The sequence below is a fragment of the Athalia rosae genome, chromosome 4, assembly GCF_917208135.1.
Source record: "Athalia rosae chromosome 4, iyAthRosa1.1, whole genome shotgun sequence".
Classification (NCBI taxonomy): Eukaryota; Metazoa; Arthropoda; class Insecta; order Hymenoptera; family Athaliidae; genus Athalia; species Athalia rosae.
Window position 1 is genome coordinate 5,910,343 of NC_064029.1, and position 19,228 is coordinate 5,929,570.

The following is a 19,228-nucleotide window of genomic DNA, read 5'->3' on the forward strand; positions in this document are numbered from 1 at the left end:
GACTGAAATTCTAAAAAAAAATTTAAATCTACCTGCAAGATAAATTCGACGTAAATTAAGCTACGGGCTTTATACATCGGTTTCGATTGCGGTCCGCGCGCGGGCGCGTGCTCCGAGTCGCGCAACTCGCAAGAAGCAAGACACGTCGATAGACGGTTGGGTGTACCACGTGACCAAGTGGATCTCCCACCGCGCCGAATCTCACGGCGTTTATAATACCCGTTCGGTGCCCTTCAAACGACACTGGCCCTGTGGTAGCTGTTGCGAGTTGATCTATTCGTTACGTAAGTACCTGATAAGCCGCATATTACTTTTTTTCAGAAGTAACTCATCCCTCCCTGTTTCTGCACGCTGTACAGTCATTCTCGCGAGGTGATAAGGAATCCATTAATCAAACTTATGTATTGCGATCAATGGCTTCACAGAAATTTCGCGCATAGCGACAAGTTATGCCATTCCGTAGTTGATCACGTAATCTCTGCCACCGCTTCCTGTGTCAATAATTTTTCACCTAGTTCTTACTATGTACATATATAATTGCATTTAATGTTTACGTGGCAAATGACCTAATTGAGGGTAATTTTTACCGGTAAATGGCGATTAATGAGAATCGCTTGTTGCCAATGAATCACTGCCGATTAGGGTGTGTTAGCGAAACATTTATCTGTTGAGGTATCAATGTATCGAATGTACCGTATATAAAATCTAATGAACGAAACGTTTTTAACGATATGATTTCTTCTGTCGAACAATTTATTCCAAAAATATCTATCGTGGTAAGAACCGGTTTAGGGACTGATTTTACTTCGCATCATTTTACGGAATTCGAATGACACGGTATATTATGCTATTTAAAAAAATGATAAATCAATATCTTCGACGTTTATTTTTCGTCAACTATTGATGGCACACACTTTGATGATGCTGTTGATAGCTGATGTTGCAAATCTGACCTGCCCTTGGCCTGACCTCTAAGCAATGTGCATATACAATCTCTGGTATCACACATGTATCTGAAGCAAACCTCATATGTGTCATACGTTACATACATTATGGCATATGCTGTTTTATTTTTGATTCCAAAGAATTGTGCTACTTTCATACTCGATCAAACTGTTGAACAATTTTTATTTTTATTTTCTCAATTGTAGCTCATTACACAAAAGCGCAAATATGAGCAAAATTGGAATCAACGGATTCGGCCGTATTGGTCGCCTGGTTCTGAGGGCTTCCCTTGAGCGTGGAGCAGAGGTGGGTACTCTGAAACCAAATTAAAAAACGTAGCGTGCTCATTTATTATTGTCAAAACTATTGCTTTTATTTGCTGAATAGGTCGTCGCGGTCAATGACCCCTTCATTGGATTGGACTACATGGTCTACATGTTCAAATATGATTCTACACACGGCAAATTCAAGGGAGAGGTCAAGGCTGATGGTGGTTTCCTTGTTGTTAACGGAAAGAAGATTGCCGTTTTCAGCGAACGTGACCCCAAAGCCATTCCATGGGGTAAAGCTGGTGCAGAATACGTTGTTGAGTCCACTGGTGTCTTCACCACCATCGACAAAGCCTCTGTGAGTTGCACAACTCATGCGAAATCATACACAAGAACTCATATGAGTTAATGATTATCATTCCTATGTTCATTTCCTCAGGCCCATTTAGAAGGTGGAGCCAAGAAAGTCATCATCTCCGCTCCATCGGCTGACGCACCCATGTTTGTTGTCGGTGTCAACCTTGATGCTTATGACCCAAGTTTCAAAGTTGTATCTAATGCTTCCTGCACCACCAACTGCTTGGCTCCTTTGGCTAAGGTCGTCCATGACAACTTCGAAATTGTTGAAGGTTTGATGACCACTGTTCATGCCACCACTGCTACCCAGAAGACTGTTGATGGACCATCTGGCAAGGTTTGTTCGCTTTGTACATTAAAATTAATTATAAAATTAGATTACAAATTAAATTAATTACAAACTACTATTAAATATTAGATACAAATGATTTTCTACTCCAATTTATGTTCACACTTCGTCACTTTTTATTTACTCAGTAATTTTGGTAACTTAGTACAATGTTTTAAAATTTAATAATAATTTATTGCATATTACTGGTGCTCTGGATGTTTATGAAAAAACAATATTTCTTTCAGTTGTGGCGTGATGGACGTGGTGCAGCACAGAACATCATTCCAGCTGCCACTGGTGCTGCTAAAGCTGTAGGCAAGGTCATTCCTGCATTGAATGGCAAGCTGACAGGTATGGCGTTCCGTGTTCCCGTTGCCAACGTGTCTGTTGTTGACTTGACTGTTCGTCTTGGTAAGCCTGCTTCTTATGATGCGATCAAGGCTAAGGTAAAGGAGGCTGCTGCAGAAGGTGGTCCTCTTTATGGAATCCTTGGTTACACCGAAGACGATGTTGTCTCATCTGACTTCATTGGTGACAACCACTCTAGCATTTTTGATGCTAAGGCTGGAATTCCCCTGAATGATCAGTTTGTAAAACTCATTTCCTGGTACGACAACGAGTTTGGATACTCTAGCCGTGTCATTGATCTCATCAAGTTCATGCAGTCTAAGGATTAAATATCCTAAAATTTCAAATGCCTGCAACCAGTAAACTTTACCCTCAATGTACTCGCCGCAACTCGTCGTATGATTTATTTATAATCAGAGATACCATTGCAGTTGGTCAATTTATAACAACTTTAGACGACATTGCGAAAGCATTACATCGAGGCTCTGGGCGCCAGTACCAAGTCTCGTGATACGGTATCTGATATAAAAGTAGATGTTAGCCCATTGTTACAACTGCGGCCGTACATGATACGCATACCACTGGTTTCATGTGGGCACGTTAACGAGTCAGCATCTCCAGTAACAATTGGTTCCCATGCTTTTCATTAGCTTTATGTTTCATTGGCAAACAATCTCAAGTATAGTATAGACATTGTAAGTGTCGTTACAATTTCAAAAAGTATAAATTAGCAAATTCCGAGAATTGCAGTAGGGGATTTGTTGAAACTTAGTCTTAATATTATTTTTCAAACCAAATATTAATAAAAATGTGAAAATAGAAACACGCAGTTTATCTTGGTATTACCATCCACCACATCCTCCATCTGAACATAGAGTTTTGTTTTTCTGAAAGTGGGATAAAACAATTTTAGAACAAAGTTAAATATACTGGGAATAAATTTCATATTTTTCACACAACGTGTTTAGTTTATACAATTACAAAAATGCATCTTCGTGGCTAATATCGACGGATTATATCATAATTGCTATCTCTGAATATATACGATATGCTATTTAGCATTTTTTGCTAGTGTACACAAGACCATTGCTTTTATATCTGTAACAGGGTAAGGAAACAGTCGTTTAGCCGCCAATAATAACAATGTCAATAAAATATCGCTCTCTATGGCACGAACTCTTATTCGATAACGATAATTTAATGATGTTGAAAAATTTTCTAATATAAATTGGAGCAAGTCAAGTTATAAACACTTCCAATCAGATGTCTCTTTTATGAGCATACTAAAACAAGCTAATTAAATACATTCAAGACTGGGCTTTCTGTCATAAAACTAATTAATTTCGAAACGTCAGGTACCATTGTCAATTACCGTTATGCGCTATAAACTATGATTTTCCAAACATGATGTCCAAATTTAAACAGGTCGAAAATCGGAATTCGAGAGGCTCAAGTGCCTGTAAGTTATCGTAGAACCTGAAATAATTCCCAACTACTTTTTCTTGGAACTAGATACTCACAAAACGCAACATAATTATTATATGTACAATTTAATAAAATGAAGATTGAATTTATACGTACGACTTTCATGCATAGCTTTGAAGGATCGGAACCATTAATCAGATCGTGTTATAGCAGTAGAACAAAAAAATAAAGCATATGAGATTATTACACATGTCGCTATGTTTGATTTTTTAGCCACCTTGTTTTTTCAAATATAGAACTCTTAAGTTTTACAAACTCATTCCTTAACTTGCATGATTGTTGTATGCTATCAAAGTTAGTACTCTGCAAAGTGAATTTGTACAAACAAATTTCAGATATTAGTTTTATAAACTACTTTACACGATTAAAGAATAACAAATTTTCACAATAAATCACACATATTTTTATAATGACTTGACATAGCGGATATTAAATTCATCATAAATATTAGAACACCATGGCTATATTCACGTATTTTCAATTATACACAATAAACGCTTCACTGGGAGACCAATGATCGAAATTACTAAAATAATCATTCAATATTTGGTAAAATATAATTCTTTACAAGTAAAGTAACAAATATAAATGATAATGATTCGTATGGCGTGATACATTAAATACATACAGGCAGGGTAAAAATAATTGCAGCAACAGGAGATAATTACGACGTGCCAGAATCAGCAATGAATCACAACACGTAGGAATAAAGCAACGAAAAGATCAGGTCTGTAACAATTTTGCACGCAGATTAATCTTTTCTTGAAGCGCCGCAGCTAATTCAACAGTCAATTCTTCGCAAACAAGCTTGAGTTCTGCATTTTTGTCTCGTAATTCTTGAAGTGTCAGCCTCGTTTCCTCGCTCCCATCCTCCCTTGACTCATCTTCTTCAGCACCTTCTCGCTCTACGACAATCGACGCATTGCTAACGGACCGTATATTATGTACAAACATCACACAAAGACCATATATTGCATCACAAAAATATTTTTCAGCAACTTTGATTCTTGACAAAACGGAATTCTGTGAATGTGGAAGAATACAGCCTTTCTACAAATTTTTTTTTGCTGAGACTCTGCCAAAAACTTTATTTTTGAAATGCAAATATTACTGAAGTTTTATAAAACTTCATGAATATTATTAATGTTAGATCAGTGATTGCTTGCATTGGGTTTACCACTACATTCCATCTATAGAAGTATCTAAGCAACTGTGAAAGAAATTAATAGAGTGTAAATTCCAAAATTCTTACTTGGACTTGGCTTTCGATATATCTGAAATGCCCCGCAGATTCCCGCAAATTGTTGAGCTTGGGAATTACTATCCTTGTTATGATTACTGTCACGCCTTGATGAAAAATGGGAAAAATCCGCGAGAAATCCTTTTTTTTGACTATCACTTCTCTGGCTATCACCTTCGCTTCTCTGACCCACAAGTTTTTTTGGTGAAGTCTATTTTCAGCAATTTATATGAATATTTAGATACCATATTTTTTAAATTTTAACAATGAACAGGTTGTTAATTGTAAGATCTGGAAACTTACAATGCCAGGTGATACTCTTGGCGGCACAAGTGGCGGCGCTCCCAGAAATGTTTGACCATTTTTTCCTAAAACAAAATTGCACAAGCTAGCTGTTATTCATGTTTATCAGTTATTTACAGCAATGTGGTAATTTGTACTGATATACGGGCATATGCGTGATTAAGATAAGCACCCCATACATTTCAACTCATCTTGAAAACACGCGCAAGTTTATTAATAATCCAGTACAGAGATTCTGTCTGTTAACATTTAAGTGCAAAATTATGCAAAAATCAAGTAATTATCAGACTCATCCCTGTTACCCAAAAGTAATTAGCAAATCAATAGATAAAATTAATGGTACCAACTACAATTATGATTCTATTTGTATTGAGATCACACAATTAATTATGCTTTTTTTTTTTTGGAACTTTGCAAACACATTCATAGCAATACATGTTTCTTTTATGTTTTACATGATTGCAAAATGAATTTGACCTGACTAGTTGAAAGTTGAATGGATTAACATACCTAGCTTGTTGAGGTCAAGACTAGAACTCCTTGCATGTGTTCGATAGGGTCTTGGCGGTGGTGGAGGAGGGGGTTCTTTTTTGGGAGTACTTATGATAGTTTCTTCAGGTGCTGTGACAGGCTTCTTAGCTTGAGGTCTCTGTACAAGTGTAGCGGATGATGTTTGACTATCATCATCACCCAGGGTGCTTCCATTGCTGTTACTGCTTCCACCACCAGATGCAAGTATCGTAGCCTCAGGTGTTAGCCGCAGAGGGACTGGATGTAAAATTTTAGGATCTCTCTCAACTGCAGCTTTCTGAAAGTCAAAATTGACTAACTTTGGACCTGGACTTGCGAGGGACCCGCTAGTTCCAGTAGGAGAGTCGACGAATTTCGTCCATTCTTTACTCTTTTCTTTAGTATTGCTAGGTGGACTAGACTGAGGTGCTTTAGGAGCAACTGGTGCTGGCGGAGGCATTGGAGGTGCAAGTGAGGCTGGTAAAACGTCTGGTAGAGGAACATGGTGTCTTCGTAAAACAACTAGATGCATAGCTGCATAAAATTCTTGAAGGCTCAATGCTCCATCTCTGGTAACATCGGCTAGCTGCCAAATACGCCTCAACTCTGCAACCGGCAGTCGCGATTTTTCAAAGAAGGTACGAGCCACAGAACCAGCTACTAAACCCTCTGGATCTGGCTGAAGTTGGGCGAATTGAGCGCTGTAATATTCTCGTTGCTCTTTATTAATGATCCACACCCTCTTGGGTGGAAAACCAGCACCATCACCATCTGCATCACCCTCGTCGCTACTATGTCTTTCTGAGCTTTCCTCCTCAGTTCCAAGAAGTTGCCGTTGTTCTTCTGAGACAAGTAACCCCTGCCATCCACTGACAGAAGTATCAATAATTGCTTCACTTCCAACAACAAGTTCTCCTCGTTCTTGTGTCACGCTATTAGTTGGAGTAGGAGAATCTGTGCTACCGCCTTGTTCCCTGGGAGATTCAGCTTCACTTTCGCTTTCACTAGTACTCGATAAAACGTCCTCATTTTTACCAGCTGCTAAGACAGCACCGTAAGGCCAGTAGAAGGAAGGTAGGTCCAATTTCAAGGACGTCGATAGTAACTCTGGTGTAACTTCCAGGCCATGTTGATACGCTGCGATCAATTTTAGAACCGAATAAAATTGCTTTCTATTTAGGTGACTGCTCCCTCTGGTTCCTCCAGATATCTCCATCACCTAATACCAAAAATATTAATTTTGAGAGACAGATTTCAGATCAATTACTAAACCTGTTACATTAATTTCATGCATTAACTGTGCTTATTATCATGACACTATTTTTGTCTGCTGGATCTAGTTCAAGCTTCAATATAATGTAAGATCAATTAGCAGCATTGGGGAGTCTGACATTAGGATAGATGACTAGAATTTATTGGTATGTGCAGGCCCTATGCTAATGCCTGCACATGATATTTTATGCGCTACTTAAAGAGAAATCAGTACCTTTTTGGCAATACGTCGAGGTACATGTGTGGTGCGCACGAGTTGTGCGACCTTTGCGATAGGTATTTCATCGACATCAGGATCTTTGCGAAAACAATTAAAAGTCTCTCCATAAAGTTCGTGCTCCTGTTCCGTCAGCTGTAGATCCTCCATCTTGTCAAACTGACGTTACCTTAGTGCTACTCCTCCAAATATTGGCGCACATGAACATTATACGGTTACGATGACATCGGATTTAATTACATTGGTTCAGATGATGAAATAAATATTTGAACATTGTCTCATGTACAAGCCATGAGCTACACCTCACGTATCGAAACGCATCCAACGTTCGCCATATTCGTCAGTTTGACGTACGTTGGAACGCAGACTCAGTGGAACACAGAAATTCTTCCCTACTCGAGATGGGATTATTTCATGCGGCTTTACCGGCTTTAAATCCAGCCCATTTCGCGCCGGGCTAGTCGTATAAAATAATGATCGGCAAACGGTGAGTTTAGACATGAAATAGATTGGAAAGATAACCCAGTTTAGGGCAGAAGGTTCGTTTAAATGCTTGGGAGCTCTGGTCACGCCTTTTGGAAGCATTCTGAAGAAAATTGCGTGATGTGAAAGCTCCTTCTGATCATACGATTTTCTACGAGTAGATCATCCGTCAACTGGCGATGTCAGTTGAACGAAGTGCCTCAGATCGAAATGATCAATTATCTGTATGCGAATTGTAGCCGAATACAAGTGTGTGAATTTAATCTTCGACGTTGACAACGGAGAGTTTAAAATACTTGGAAAAAATTGATCGACTACTTATTGTCTTGTTGGAGCCTGGAGGTACTGGACCTTTTTCTCACTGACAGAAGTGCGTGATTTCAAAATCTAGTATTCCATAATGTCCACTTGCAATGTTACTTGTAACATTGTGTACAGGATTACTATCGGTTGCAATTTGGTTTCGTTTATGAATAGATAGAAATTAATTGTAAATCATTTGTAAATAGCGCTCTATTAAAAACAGGTTATGTATCGAAAAAAAACAAAGACTGTCTGTCGAACCGGATGCAAGATAATGTCATCAAGCGTCACTCTCGCTTCCTGTTGAGATACCTTCGTGGGTGGTGTTGCCTTGAGTATACGTGAAACATTACTCACGGCGTTTGAAAACGCCTAAAAATGCAAAATCTTTCGATATTTGAACGGTGATTTTCATGCCAGTGCCCTTGGCAAACAGCAGGAAGACGAATGGAAAATCTTGAGCCGTGAATATCGCCTACGACCATAACCTAATCTTGTGCATTTTTTGTGGAAAATGAAGTCTGGACGCTTAAATGAACACAGAGGGTCCATGCTTCTTTCCAAGGATGAAAATCAAGAGGTTTTTCAGCTCATTGGGAATCGGTGTCAGGTAAGAAGTCAAGTATCAAAGTATCCCTGGCTCTCCATGTCTTTTTAATGTTCCATGGAACTGACCTATTTTGAAGGCTAGAGTAAAATTGTCGCCTACGTGTTTGGAGTCAGGGATTACCTTATTTAGACTTTTCTGTTGAACACGTAAAAGAAAATTTAAATATTTCCTCAGGACTCTAGTCATTTGATGTTTTAATGTCTTGCTTCTGTACTTGATGCTTAGCATGTTAAAATTTGCTGACATGTTGATGTTGCCAATGTCTTACAATCAGACCATCAGAACACAATAAATAAAATTCGATTTTACCAGGAATAACATATGCTCTTCAATTTCAGTTCCAAATTTTTTTCAGTTGCTATATCTTTCACCTAATCGGGTTGTAACTGTCATGTGTGAATCTATTCAATAAATAATAATTATTAAAATCCAAGTATTTTATTTTTCAAGCAGATCAAATGTCAAGAGATGCTTAACAGCAATTATTATCTACACCCAACATTAGTCTATTGATTAGTATATCTTCTGTGATAAAGACTGTCCATCATTACCTGCAACATAAGATAATATTTTTCAGGAGATTAATATCTCTGATTGAACATAGTTCAACTCGTATTATAAAGCAGGCAGAAAAGTTATACAAACTTACTCGCACTTTTATTCATGTTGGCCGGTAATTAGGTAGTATGTTCATAGTTGAGACCAGATATCAGATTAATTGAATGAATCAAAGTGGTCATTCTTTTTTATGTTTATTAAATAACTAGCCCCATTGTTTTACCTATGACTCATGCAGGACGATGCTAATTTGATCCTGACCTGTGAGCTAAATGTAGCTAACAATATGATATTATAATTCCAGTGCCTTGCCGCTGGCGTGGTACAACTGTACCAAACTGAGACCCCATTGCACAGAGATTGGGTGAAGAAAGATACAGGAGTAATTACACTCATTAAAGATAACCCAAAACGTAGCTATTTCTTCCGACTTTATTGCATACAAAGAAAAGCTATGCTTTGGGAACATGAGGTATACAACTCTATGGACTACAAAGCTCCTATGTCTCATTTTCACACTTTTGAGGGTGAAGAATCTATGATAGCATTTAACTTTGCCAATGAGACGGATGCTATTATTTTAAGGTATTAATTTTATCCAGCCAAGTTCAATGACTGAAATACTACAACTATAACTCACTGGATTGTCTCAGTATATATGCAGTCTGGATCTTGCTATTATATCAAGCTTGATTATGTGACAGGTCTCATTTTTTACATTATAGGAGTATTATTCTTGAAAAGCTTAATGCTAAACGACAAAGGAGACAGGAAAGAAAGTCGAGAACTTCTAGTGATTCGCATCATTCTTTGACTCTACCTAAGAAGAGTCATAGCAATACTTCAGCATTAGGTTTTAATACTGGGAGTTCAACAAATATATCAAATGGGTCTCCATCGTCTGTCACGGTTAACAGGAGTGTTTCCAGTAGTTCTATGTACAAGACTAAAAAGAATAAACAGGATAAAGACCCAAAAAGAAGATTAACCAAGGCAGATATTGGGTCTCCCTCAGATTTCCGGTAAGGATTATAACCAGTTGAATGTTATATTTATACAGCGATCTGATCAGCCTAACCATCATCTTTTAAGCTCTAGAAGAACTATAAGATTCATCAGATACTTCAATATACGTCACTTTTTACAGACACTTGGCGCACGTGGGCTGGGATGAAAATAATAAAGGTTTGCAATTGGAAACGGTCGATCCGCAATTGAGACAGTTTTTCGACAAAGTAGGTGTATCCGATGACCAGCTGAGAGACAGGGATACGAGAGAATTTATCTACGACTTCATCGAGAATCACGGTGGTATAAATGCAGTCAAAGCAGCCATTGTTCCACCATCAGGAATACAGGCCAGTCAAGCACCGCCTCCACCACCTCCGGGGCTCGGACCTCCACCTCCAGTACCAGCTAGAACTGTTCCAGTTAGTCCCGGACCTCCAACAAGTAGTGTAAGTTGTTTTTTTCATTGGGAAGATTGTATCAATTTTTTAAATGCTGTTCGTGGTGATTTATTATCAATGTCATTCTCCAGTATCAACCAAGAAGTGCTCCACCATTGCCACCTTCTCGAACTGCTGTGCCACCACCTCCGCCTAATGCTCCTCCTGCTCATCGGCCTTTGCCTGCTCGTCCAGCCGCACCTGCTGTGCCATCGCCGCCATGTCCTCCACCACCGCCACCGGTGCCAACATCCACAAATGCTCCAGCCCCTCCACCACCTCCAATCCCACAACTTACTGAAATGGACAATGAGACAATAAATAGTAACGCTACCAACAACAATAACAACAATGGCAGAGTACCTGATACCAGGAATGCTTTACTCGACGCCATAAGGAGTGGTACTACCCTAAAGGTATGTATCAGAATATTAAATATAGATTTCATGGGGAATCCATCAAAGAAACTACAGCCCAACTTCAGATGATGGAAATCATACACTAATCGAGTAAAATTTTAATTCTTGTAGAAAGTGGAGAAGTCCGAGCCTCGGCCGAACTCAGCTGAAGATACTAGGGGTAACCTACTAAGTCAGATACGTCAGGGTATTGAGTTAAAGTCAGTCACGAATCAACCAAAACCAGCCCCATCCCCGATAATGCAAGATAGTTTGGCTGGAGCATTATCGAGGGCTCTTGCAGAAAGATCGCGTGTGATTCACAGTGATAGTGACAGTGACGACTCAACGAGTGAAACCAGTGGTGATGACTGGGACGAATAGATTGTTACTTTCATGAAGATTGGAAAGTTCGGCTTCCGGTTAACAGTTGAGACATGGAGAGCTGAAAAGGGAGAAGGACGTATTAGTTTGATGAATAGGCCATTTGTAAAATAATTTGGAGCAAGGAAGAGGAAAATGTTCTCTGGAAGAGTACTACGTACCCAAAACAATATCGGTATATTAGAAAGGTGCTGTCGTTTATTAATGTAGTCTTTGTATTCAGCACATTTCGTTCCGTATAAGTTGGGTTATTCTTGTGTTTTTTTGGAATAAACAAGTAAGCTTCACGAGTGATGTACCTATATAAATTATTATAGTTATGGTCAATTACTAGACATATCTACTTTGCTTCGGTACGTAGTACTGTTTTTTGCTCGAATATGATGATTCACAAAGAATTGAAATAACTGCATATAACTGCTTCCCCAGTTTCATGAATAAAGAATAATTTATTGTAGTTTTAAGCTAGAATATAACAAGCTCGTTATATTTGAAGTTAAATATTTGAACTACAATGTTAATCGTTGTGCATGCTTAAATACATCTTGAATATTTTCTGAAGTCTGACTACGATGGTAAGATGTTTGTAATGGCTTCGTGATATAAACGATACCTTCCCTTCACTTTTTCCAGCACAACATTAAAATCCTGTAAAACAAACAAACAGAAAGCTGTAGCGATGTGTTTATTACTTGAATGATACAAAGTAATGCAGATCAATTTTGGTGTCAAGTGTATGTGCACAGTTCAATAACAACAGAAACAGAGAAAAAAAGTATCTGCAGCAAATTTGTACATTATTCATGTCGAATTTAGAATAGCAAACCGATATGTACTGGTAAATCTCTGTTCTAACAAACAAGAGTAATTGGATATCTTTTTTTTTAATCAACTTTGGTTGTAGCTTTCTAAACATTGAATAACATTTTTGAAGTCAAAAGTGGCCAGCAGAACTAATAATACTAAATGAATGATTTAATGTTCGCCGCTACGGAGAAATCCTAGTCACACACAAGACAAGATATGTTAATAATTACTTTACTCTATTATAATCTATTGTTAAATTCAGCAAGTCTCGTTATAATCTTCTCATTCAGTGGCGGTATTCTATTATCATCATCTGGGGTGAAAATATCTTCATCACGTCCTAGAAAGTTCTGGCTCCTCTCACTTTTGCCGGCCTGATTGTCTACATCTAAAGGTGTTCTGATGCCAATTCATAATGCTGCAAGTGCTGCCAATTCTATTATTAGCTTATCAACGACAATTATGCAGAAAAACGTATCTTGTACTGACCATTAAGAACGGTAAAATTTTGCCAAAGTTTATTACTTGGTCGATGTCATAATTTTTTGAATATTTACTAAGATGATATATAATCAGAAATAGAACTAAGCTGAGTTCGATAAATACTTTTTTGTGCATTCTGGGCTCTTCTATTTTTCTGTATTAAAAAATATGAGAAGGATGTGATGAAGCTCTAAATGTTCGACATCGTAATATCAAACGCACCTGTAATGTCTTAAAAGCAGAAATCAAATATATCATGAATTTTTGGAGTTGGAAGAGTTGGAGCTAGTGATTGTATTTCTGATAGTGGATTCTTGACATGAGTAGAATTCACATGCGAACAATAATGAAAAATAGTTTCTGAATTATATGGTTGAAATGCTAACATAGAGTTCTATCAAATATTTTTACTTCAATAGATACATATGTACATGTATATATATGGGAATTCTCGTGTTTGGAAAATAAAATGAAGAGAGAGAATAATTGAAGAAAAAAAAAACAATAATAGGTCAACCCTACATGGTTACACAAGGAACTAATTAACTGACACTGTTGCGTAATATCTTAGAAGTATTTACTGCGTTAGGAGGTCTAGTGTAAAATTTATATTATTTATTTAGTATTCAATTTAAAAAAGAAAAAGAACTTGTAAGTAAGGGCAATGTGACGGTGGTGTACAAAGGTTGTACAGATCCGATTGGAAATATTTTTGCTACAAATGTGGAGGAATTCAAAAGTCACAAGACAGAGATCGCACATTTTTTCAAATATGATATTTACGTTTATTGATTATTGTATCTGTGTTGTCAAATTATCAAAATAACGATATAAAAAAGAAATAATAGGACTATCAAAATATCAAACTCACATGATTTAAAAATTTCGAATCTCAATAGAGAAAAAACGAAATAATATTCTGGTGATAATACGGCTAATATTACATCCAACATTATCAATATTATTAGTTATTACATATTATCCATTTTTAATCTAACGTTATTATTGAAAATGGATTGTACAGTTGCATACAATATTTCATACACATTGTTAAGTCCTTTTATTCGTTGCTTCGCTATTGTAAAATCATTTCGCTCCACTTGTGCAAAAGTAACAGGTAATAGCGATTGATATTCCACATAGTAATGACTATTAGCAATGTCTATGACACATTGTAATCGGCAGTGTATGAACGAAAGTATACATAGTATAAAGTATGTAATTAATATTGTTATTTGTTATACAATAGCATAATAAAAAACTTGATGGTTATCAAAAAATGGAAATGAATTCATTTGTACATTGGGGGGTTTTTGAAAAGCCTCTCCCAGTTATAGGTATGTAAATTTCGGATTTTAGCCCTTTGTCTCTGTGCTATACATTCTGGACTAGCTCTAGCATTGAGACTTCTAAAATTTGGATCATCTTTGGCAGTAAATGTAAAAAAGCGAAGCGTTTATGAGACATTTATCATTCTAGGAGGGATTGGAATCATTTCAGGGATATATCCCGAGAAGATTTAAGTCCATTTGAAATGAAGGATTTGAAGGGTCGACCCTTGATTCGATCATCGAGTTTTCGGCGGTTGCAGTATACGTAGATTGCAAATGGCTACCAGTGCATTTCGCGGCGCACAAATCCCGATGACAACAAATGTAGTGTTTCGTGAGTAAAGTGTGGCAATTAATCATGATTTTAGTGTATTAGTGAGTATCTAAAGGCGCTCGAGTGGTCGGCTAGTTCCTCAAGTGATCGGTTGAAAATTATAAATATCTAGTGACCGTTTAGGAGGATTGACGATCGTTTAGGAAGATGTCCGGGTATCGGAGAGTGAATTATTATGAGCTATGCAGACTTTGTACAAGTAGTGAGGGAAATAAGATGAACATTTTTCGAGACGAAGGACGAAGGAGACAGTTACAAAACAAGATTCAGATATGTCTCCCTGTTCAGGTAACCATATTTTCTTCCTTGTTTTCATTTCAACTCGTCTAGCTCGACTAGACGCCTTGATGATGCTTTGCTTGTATACAATTCTACGTGTCTGTGGCTATTCGATAGTCTTACCACATGTTTCTGAACGTTTACGAATTAATAGAACACATTGCAAATGTTGTAGCCCGTTGTGTTAATATCCCTGAATCTTAATAGTGAAGACAGACATTACACAATTTGGCTTCATCCAAAAGTTGTTTGTTGCTGCATAAATACTGAGCCCATAAATTCAGCCAGGTTATAATCGATATTTATTTTTTAATTTTAAAGGTCCTCGAAGATGATTCTCTGCCAAAAATAGTTTGCCACGAATGTGTAAGAAAGTTGGAAAACTTTTTTGAGTTTCGAGAGACTGCAGTGAGTGCGGAAGGAATGCTAGAATCTTATTTCACTTCACTTCGATTTTCGGAAGACTTTCTAAAGGAGGGCAAAGTATATGTAAAAACTGAAGAAAAGAAGAGATCACCGACACCTGAGGAAGAACAGGCCAAATTTGATAAAACCGCTTCCCCACCAAATACCCAAATTGTAGTAGCTGATGAACCAGTGCAGCATCAGCAGCCTGTTGTTGTCAGCAATGTTAATGCCTCAAATATCCATATCATCAGTGGAGTTCAGGCACGAGTTCAACAGTATAAATGTGCAATGCAGGTTTGTAATCAAAATTTGATATGGTTCCATTCTTCATACATATTTCGGAAATTGCCAACGTCATTGAAATACAAGCTCTTAAAAAACTAGTATCTAGTAAAGTACATGCCTGTTTCTTAGATTAATATTTTTTTTCAAGATGCAGCCTGGCGGAGTGGCAGCTGCAGTGGTTGAGGCAACAGCGGAGACACATTACAGTTATCAGCAACAAACTTCTCAACAAGTGGCTTCTCAACAGCAACAATCAAACCAGAGCCAAGTCCAAGCGCAAGCTCAAGTCAATCAACAATCAAATCAAAACCATCAAACGCAGAATCAGATTCAACAGGCACAAAATCAAATACAAAACCAGAATCAGATAAATCAGCAAGCGCAAGTTCAAATAAATCATCAGAATCAAAGACAAATGAGCCAGCAGAATCAGTCGCAAATAGTACAACCAAATCAGACACAAATATCTCAACAACAAAATCAAACACAAATTTCACAGCAGCAAAGTCACTCTCAGATAAATCAACAAATACAACAGCTGCAGAGACAGCAAAGAGAGTTCGAAAAACAACAGAGACATTTACAACAGATTGAAAAGCAGCAGGTTCAAATTGCGCAACAGCAAGAACAGCAGCAAACACAAATTGCTCAAAATCAGCATCAAAACAATAATATAATTTTGAAAAATGAGTCGACCCCTGAACAGAATCAACAAGTCATTCAGAAGGTTCAATCCGAATCACAAGATAACGATACTTCAAATCAAAATGTCCAAACATATACCACCGTGCAGGCAACTCCGGAAATTTTTCTAGGCTTAGGCTTTAAAGAAGCTCCATTAGCTGCTCAGGTTGCACGTGATGATTCTAAAGATTTCAAAGACTTTATCAAAGTAACCTCAGACGACGCTATATCCAGGAATTCCATTGGGCAAATTTCGGAATTCCTAAGAATAAGAACAGTTCCTGAGCCGGCGTCATTGATCGCTGTCAATCCTCAGGCTGTCTCCCAATCTTCGCGAAATCCAAGCTGTAGAGATTGTGGTAAAACTTTTACTACTTTAAATCAATTAAATAACCACAGTTGTAGTAGCTCCTCTTTATTAAACGATGTTAAGGATATTAAGGAAGAAATTGCCCAAACGAATGGTAGCCAATTTAGCTGTGACGTTTGCGGCAAGCCGTTCAAACGGAAAGAACATTTATTCCAACACAGAAAATTACACACTGGTGAACGACCTTACACTTGTACTGCTTGCGGGAAGGCTTTTAGTCGAAAGGAACATCTGGTTAGGCACTCAGTTTCTCATACAGGCCAGAAAATGCACGAATGTGAAATGTGTGGGAAGAGTTTTTCACGCAAAGACAATTTGCACAAGCATAGAAAAACTCATGGTGTTTCTGGACCATATATCTGTGATACTTGTGGGAAGTCTTTTGTCGTCAAACATTATTATCTAATGCATTTAACCACCCATGCCCCGACAATTGATGGACTCGGCTGCCAGGATCCATTGCCTTACAAGTGTGATCAGTGCCATAAAGCGTTTTCAGTTAAGCAATATTTAACCACCCACAAATTGAGGCATAGATATAAGAACAATGCTAATACGAATAATTCGTCCAACGCTAGCGTTCAACAACAGTCTAACACTTCCACAAATAATGTCTCCAGTTCGAGTAATCTTAATAATGGAAACGGCCAAACTTCTAACAACACGTCTGTTGTGCAAATACAGAGTGTAATCGAGGGAAATGAACAAAATGGTCCATTCAATGGGAATCAGTATCACGGAAACTTACAACACTTCCAATGAGATAAGGGGAAACGTGTCTATTATGTGCTTTTGCCAAATGGAAACAATCATAAAATTGTTGTCGTTTAGGTAAGAGAAACATCCAGGCGCGTCTCTGATTCTTGACCACCCTGTTTTATGAAAATTTATACATTTATAATAGGTATTCATTTAGCAGCTCTCTTTTGTTCGCCCCAATTTAACTTATCTATAATTGTAGTAGAGTGTGTATAGAAATATTGTCTCATACGAGCCTCACAACGTTGATCGTTTGGCCTATCGGGCCAAATGGTCATTTGCATCAAATCAATTGGAGCCAAAGTTGTCATATCGGCTGGTGGAAAGCAGATTAAACCAAGCCGCCGGAAAATAAAATGAGGTTTGCTAATTACATTCAGTCCACAATGAATTTGTGGTTCTAGTTTTATTTTTTGAATAATCTCTTATCTTACTTTTTAATTTCATATATTCCACGAAACCAAACATACGAAAGACTTATTTCTTGATAATTCATTTATCGTCTGATGATTTATCCATAAATTGGTTTTCCAAGTAGAAACGTGTGTAACATAGCATTGTAAATCGAGTGTAGAAAGATTTGTATATATTTTATCAGAAAAGTATTATCTGTTGTAGATTTAATTTCAATGTTAGAAGAGTACAGGGAATTTAAATGATATGGCTAAAAAAAAAAACATCTTTAAAATTACGATTAACGTTGATAATATTTTTACATATATTTGGCTTCCAAAGATTCGCTTTCTACAGAAAAATTGTGTGTACATATAGTGAGAAACATGAAAATATCAAAATTGAGAACATGGAGGTATTTTATGCGGATAAGTGGGTTGACAACTTTTTAACACTCTAAAATTTTCGTAGTATGCTTATACAACGATATCCATATTTGATCGTGAGATATGAAAATGTAATTCTCTTAATTTTTCTAGCTCTTTCGTTCTGTAGCTCAGAGTGTTCATATTGCCTGAAAAAGAAAATATATAAATGCCCTGAATAATTCAATCAAAATTCAATAAACTGTAATTTACAGTTTGAAAGATCATTTTAATATCGGCGAATACAGAATCATAGAATTAGCAACTATAGATTTATACTATTACGATTATTATTACTATATAATACTATCACTATTACTATTACCTATTTTTAGGTATAAATATTAACGCGTACATATTTTAAGACCAAAGATATTATATTGATTATTGTGTATAAAATATAGTATACCTATATAAGTTTAGTCATAAATGTATGTAACTGTAATTATCATCTTTTCCATGGCTCAGTATATAATCAATTGGCCAATGACCAAACGAAATAAATCTATACTGTATGAATTGAGGTATAACTAATATAATGTCAATAATCAGATTTTATTTGACGAACTACCCAGAGGCATTCACGTTACTGGTTCAACTACGTACTCTGATCTTCCAATCTCTTGAAGGTGCAGTATGAATCAGAAAAATTTTCAATAAAAATACGTCTGCGTTCAGTCAACTCGGTAATGCTATTTTAAATATAGCCGTTCGGTTTTTCAGGCACATATATTCATAAGTCAGATTGAGAATCAATTATTATCAAACATTTATCATATCATTTATTTAATATTTGTATTCCTTTATAAGAGGAATGCTAGTGAAATAATGAAAAAAAAAAACGTTGCAGACAGAGGGTATATCCTGAGTAAAAAATCACCTTTTCTTAAATATTTTGGAGATTTGTGATTTTGTTGCTAATCCCCTGTCTCGTGATAAACATTTCGGCGCCTACATTTTTCTAATTGTAAGATGAAAATAAGCTGCGTTATTTTAATCAAACAAATTTGGTTGAATTCTATAAGATTACTGGTTTGGAATGCTGATCGTGGACACATGCGTGATATTTCTAGTGAATGTAGAAGTGTAATAGGTGATGAAAAATAGGCTGATTAAGTGTTAGGCAAAATACTCTGGATAGTTTCGAATGTCTGATTGAAAAATATGTAATCACAGTTTTGTATGCTCAGTTCTACAATATGAATAAGA

General features: G+C 36.9%; 4 protein-coding genes across 7 annotated transcripts; 3 read left to right on the plus strand and 1 right to left on the minus strand.

Moving 5' to 3' along the window:
* The first annotated feature begins 155 nt into the window (after nucleotides 1-155).
* On the plus strand, nucleotides 156-3,073 carry LOC105692694 (glyceraldehyde-3-phosphate dehydrogenase). Its single transcript, XM_012412069.4, has 5 exons — nucleotides 156-284; nucleotides 1,152-1,251; nucleotides 1,333-1,572; nucleotides 1,654-1,908; nucleotides 2,148-3,073. Exons 2-5 carry the CDS (start codon nucleotides 1,174-1,176, stop codon nucleotides 2,577-2,579), a joined length of 1,005 nt encoding a protein of 334 aa, XP_012267492.2. The 5' UTR covers nucleotides 156-284; nucleotides 1,152-1,173; the 3' UTR covers nucleotides 2,580-3,073.
* A 104-nt stretch (nucleotides 3,074-3,177) lies between these two features.
* LOC105692693 (ralBP1-associated Eps domain-containing protein 2) lies at nucleotides 3,178-7,623 on the minus strand. 2 transcript variants are annotated; one of them, XM_012412067.4, is made up of 5 exons: nucleotides 7,275-7,619; nucleotides 5,789-7,007; nucleotides 5,279-5,343; nucleotides 4,988-5,186; nucleotides 3,178-4,640 (listed from the first exon to the last, which is right to left on the minus strand). In XM_012412067.4, the coding sequence occupies exons 1-5, from the start codon at nucleotides 7,425-7,427 to the stop codon at nucleotides 4,459-4,461; spliced, it is 1,818 nt and encodes a 605-aa protein (XP_012267490.2). In that variant the 5' UTR covers nucleotides 7,428-7,619; the 3' UTR covers nucleotides 3,178-4,458. The 2 variants fall into 2 exon arrangements, with proteins under 2 accessions (XP_012267490.2, XP_020711852.2); XM_020856193.3 differs by having other exon boundaries at nucleotides 4,520-4,660; nucleotides 7,275-7,623.
* A 17-nt stretch (nucleotides 7,624-7,640) lies between these two features.
* On the plus strand, nucleotides 7,641-14,031 carry LOC105692746 (neural Wiskott-Aldrich syndrome protein-like). Of its 2 annotated transcripts, none has more exons than XM_048653939.1 (7): nucleotides 7,641-8,130; nucleotides 8,287-8,673; nucleotides 9,536-9,816; nucleotides 9,957-10,253; nucleotides 10,379-10,688; nucleotides 10,772-11,095; nucleotides 11,210-14,031. In XM_048653939.1, the coding sequence occupies exons 2-7, from the start codon at nucleotides 8,578-8,580 to the stop codon at nucleotides 11,459-11,461; spliced, it is 1,560 nt and encodes a 519-aa protein (XP_048509896.1). In that variant the 5' UTR covers nucleotides 7,641-8,130; nucleotides 8,287-8,577; the 3' UTR covers nucleotides 11,462-14,031. The 2 variants fall into 2 exon arrangements, with proteins under 2 accessions (XP_048509896.1, XP_012267587.2); XM_012412164.4 differs by having other exon boundaries at nucleotides 7,641-8,102.
* Nucleotides 14,032-14,288: 257 nt separating this feature from the next.
* On the plus strand, nucleotides 14,289-18,553 carry LOC105692759 (zinc finger protein 853-like). 2 transcript variants are annotated; one of them, XM_048653930.1, is made up of 3 exons: nucleotides 14,289-14,704; nucleotides 15,017-15,397; nucleotides 15,543-18,553. In XM_048653930.1, exons 1-3 carry the CDS (start codon nucleotides 14,564-14,566, stop codon nucleotides 17,202-17,204), a joined length of 2,184 nt encoding a protein of 727 aa, XP_048509887.1. In that variant the 5' UTR covers nucleotides 14,289-14,563; the 3' UTR covers nucleotides 17,205-18,553. The 2 variants fall into 2 exon arrangements, with proteins under 2 accessions (XP_048509887.1, XP_012267609.2); XM_012412186.3 differs by having other exon boundaries at nucleotides 14,298-14,704; nucleotides 15,537-18,553.
* Nucleotides 18,554-19,228: the final 675 nt, after the last annotated feature.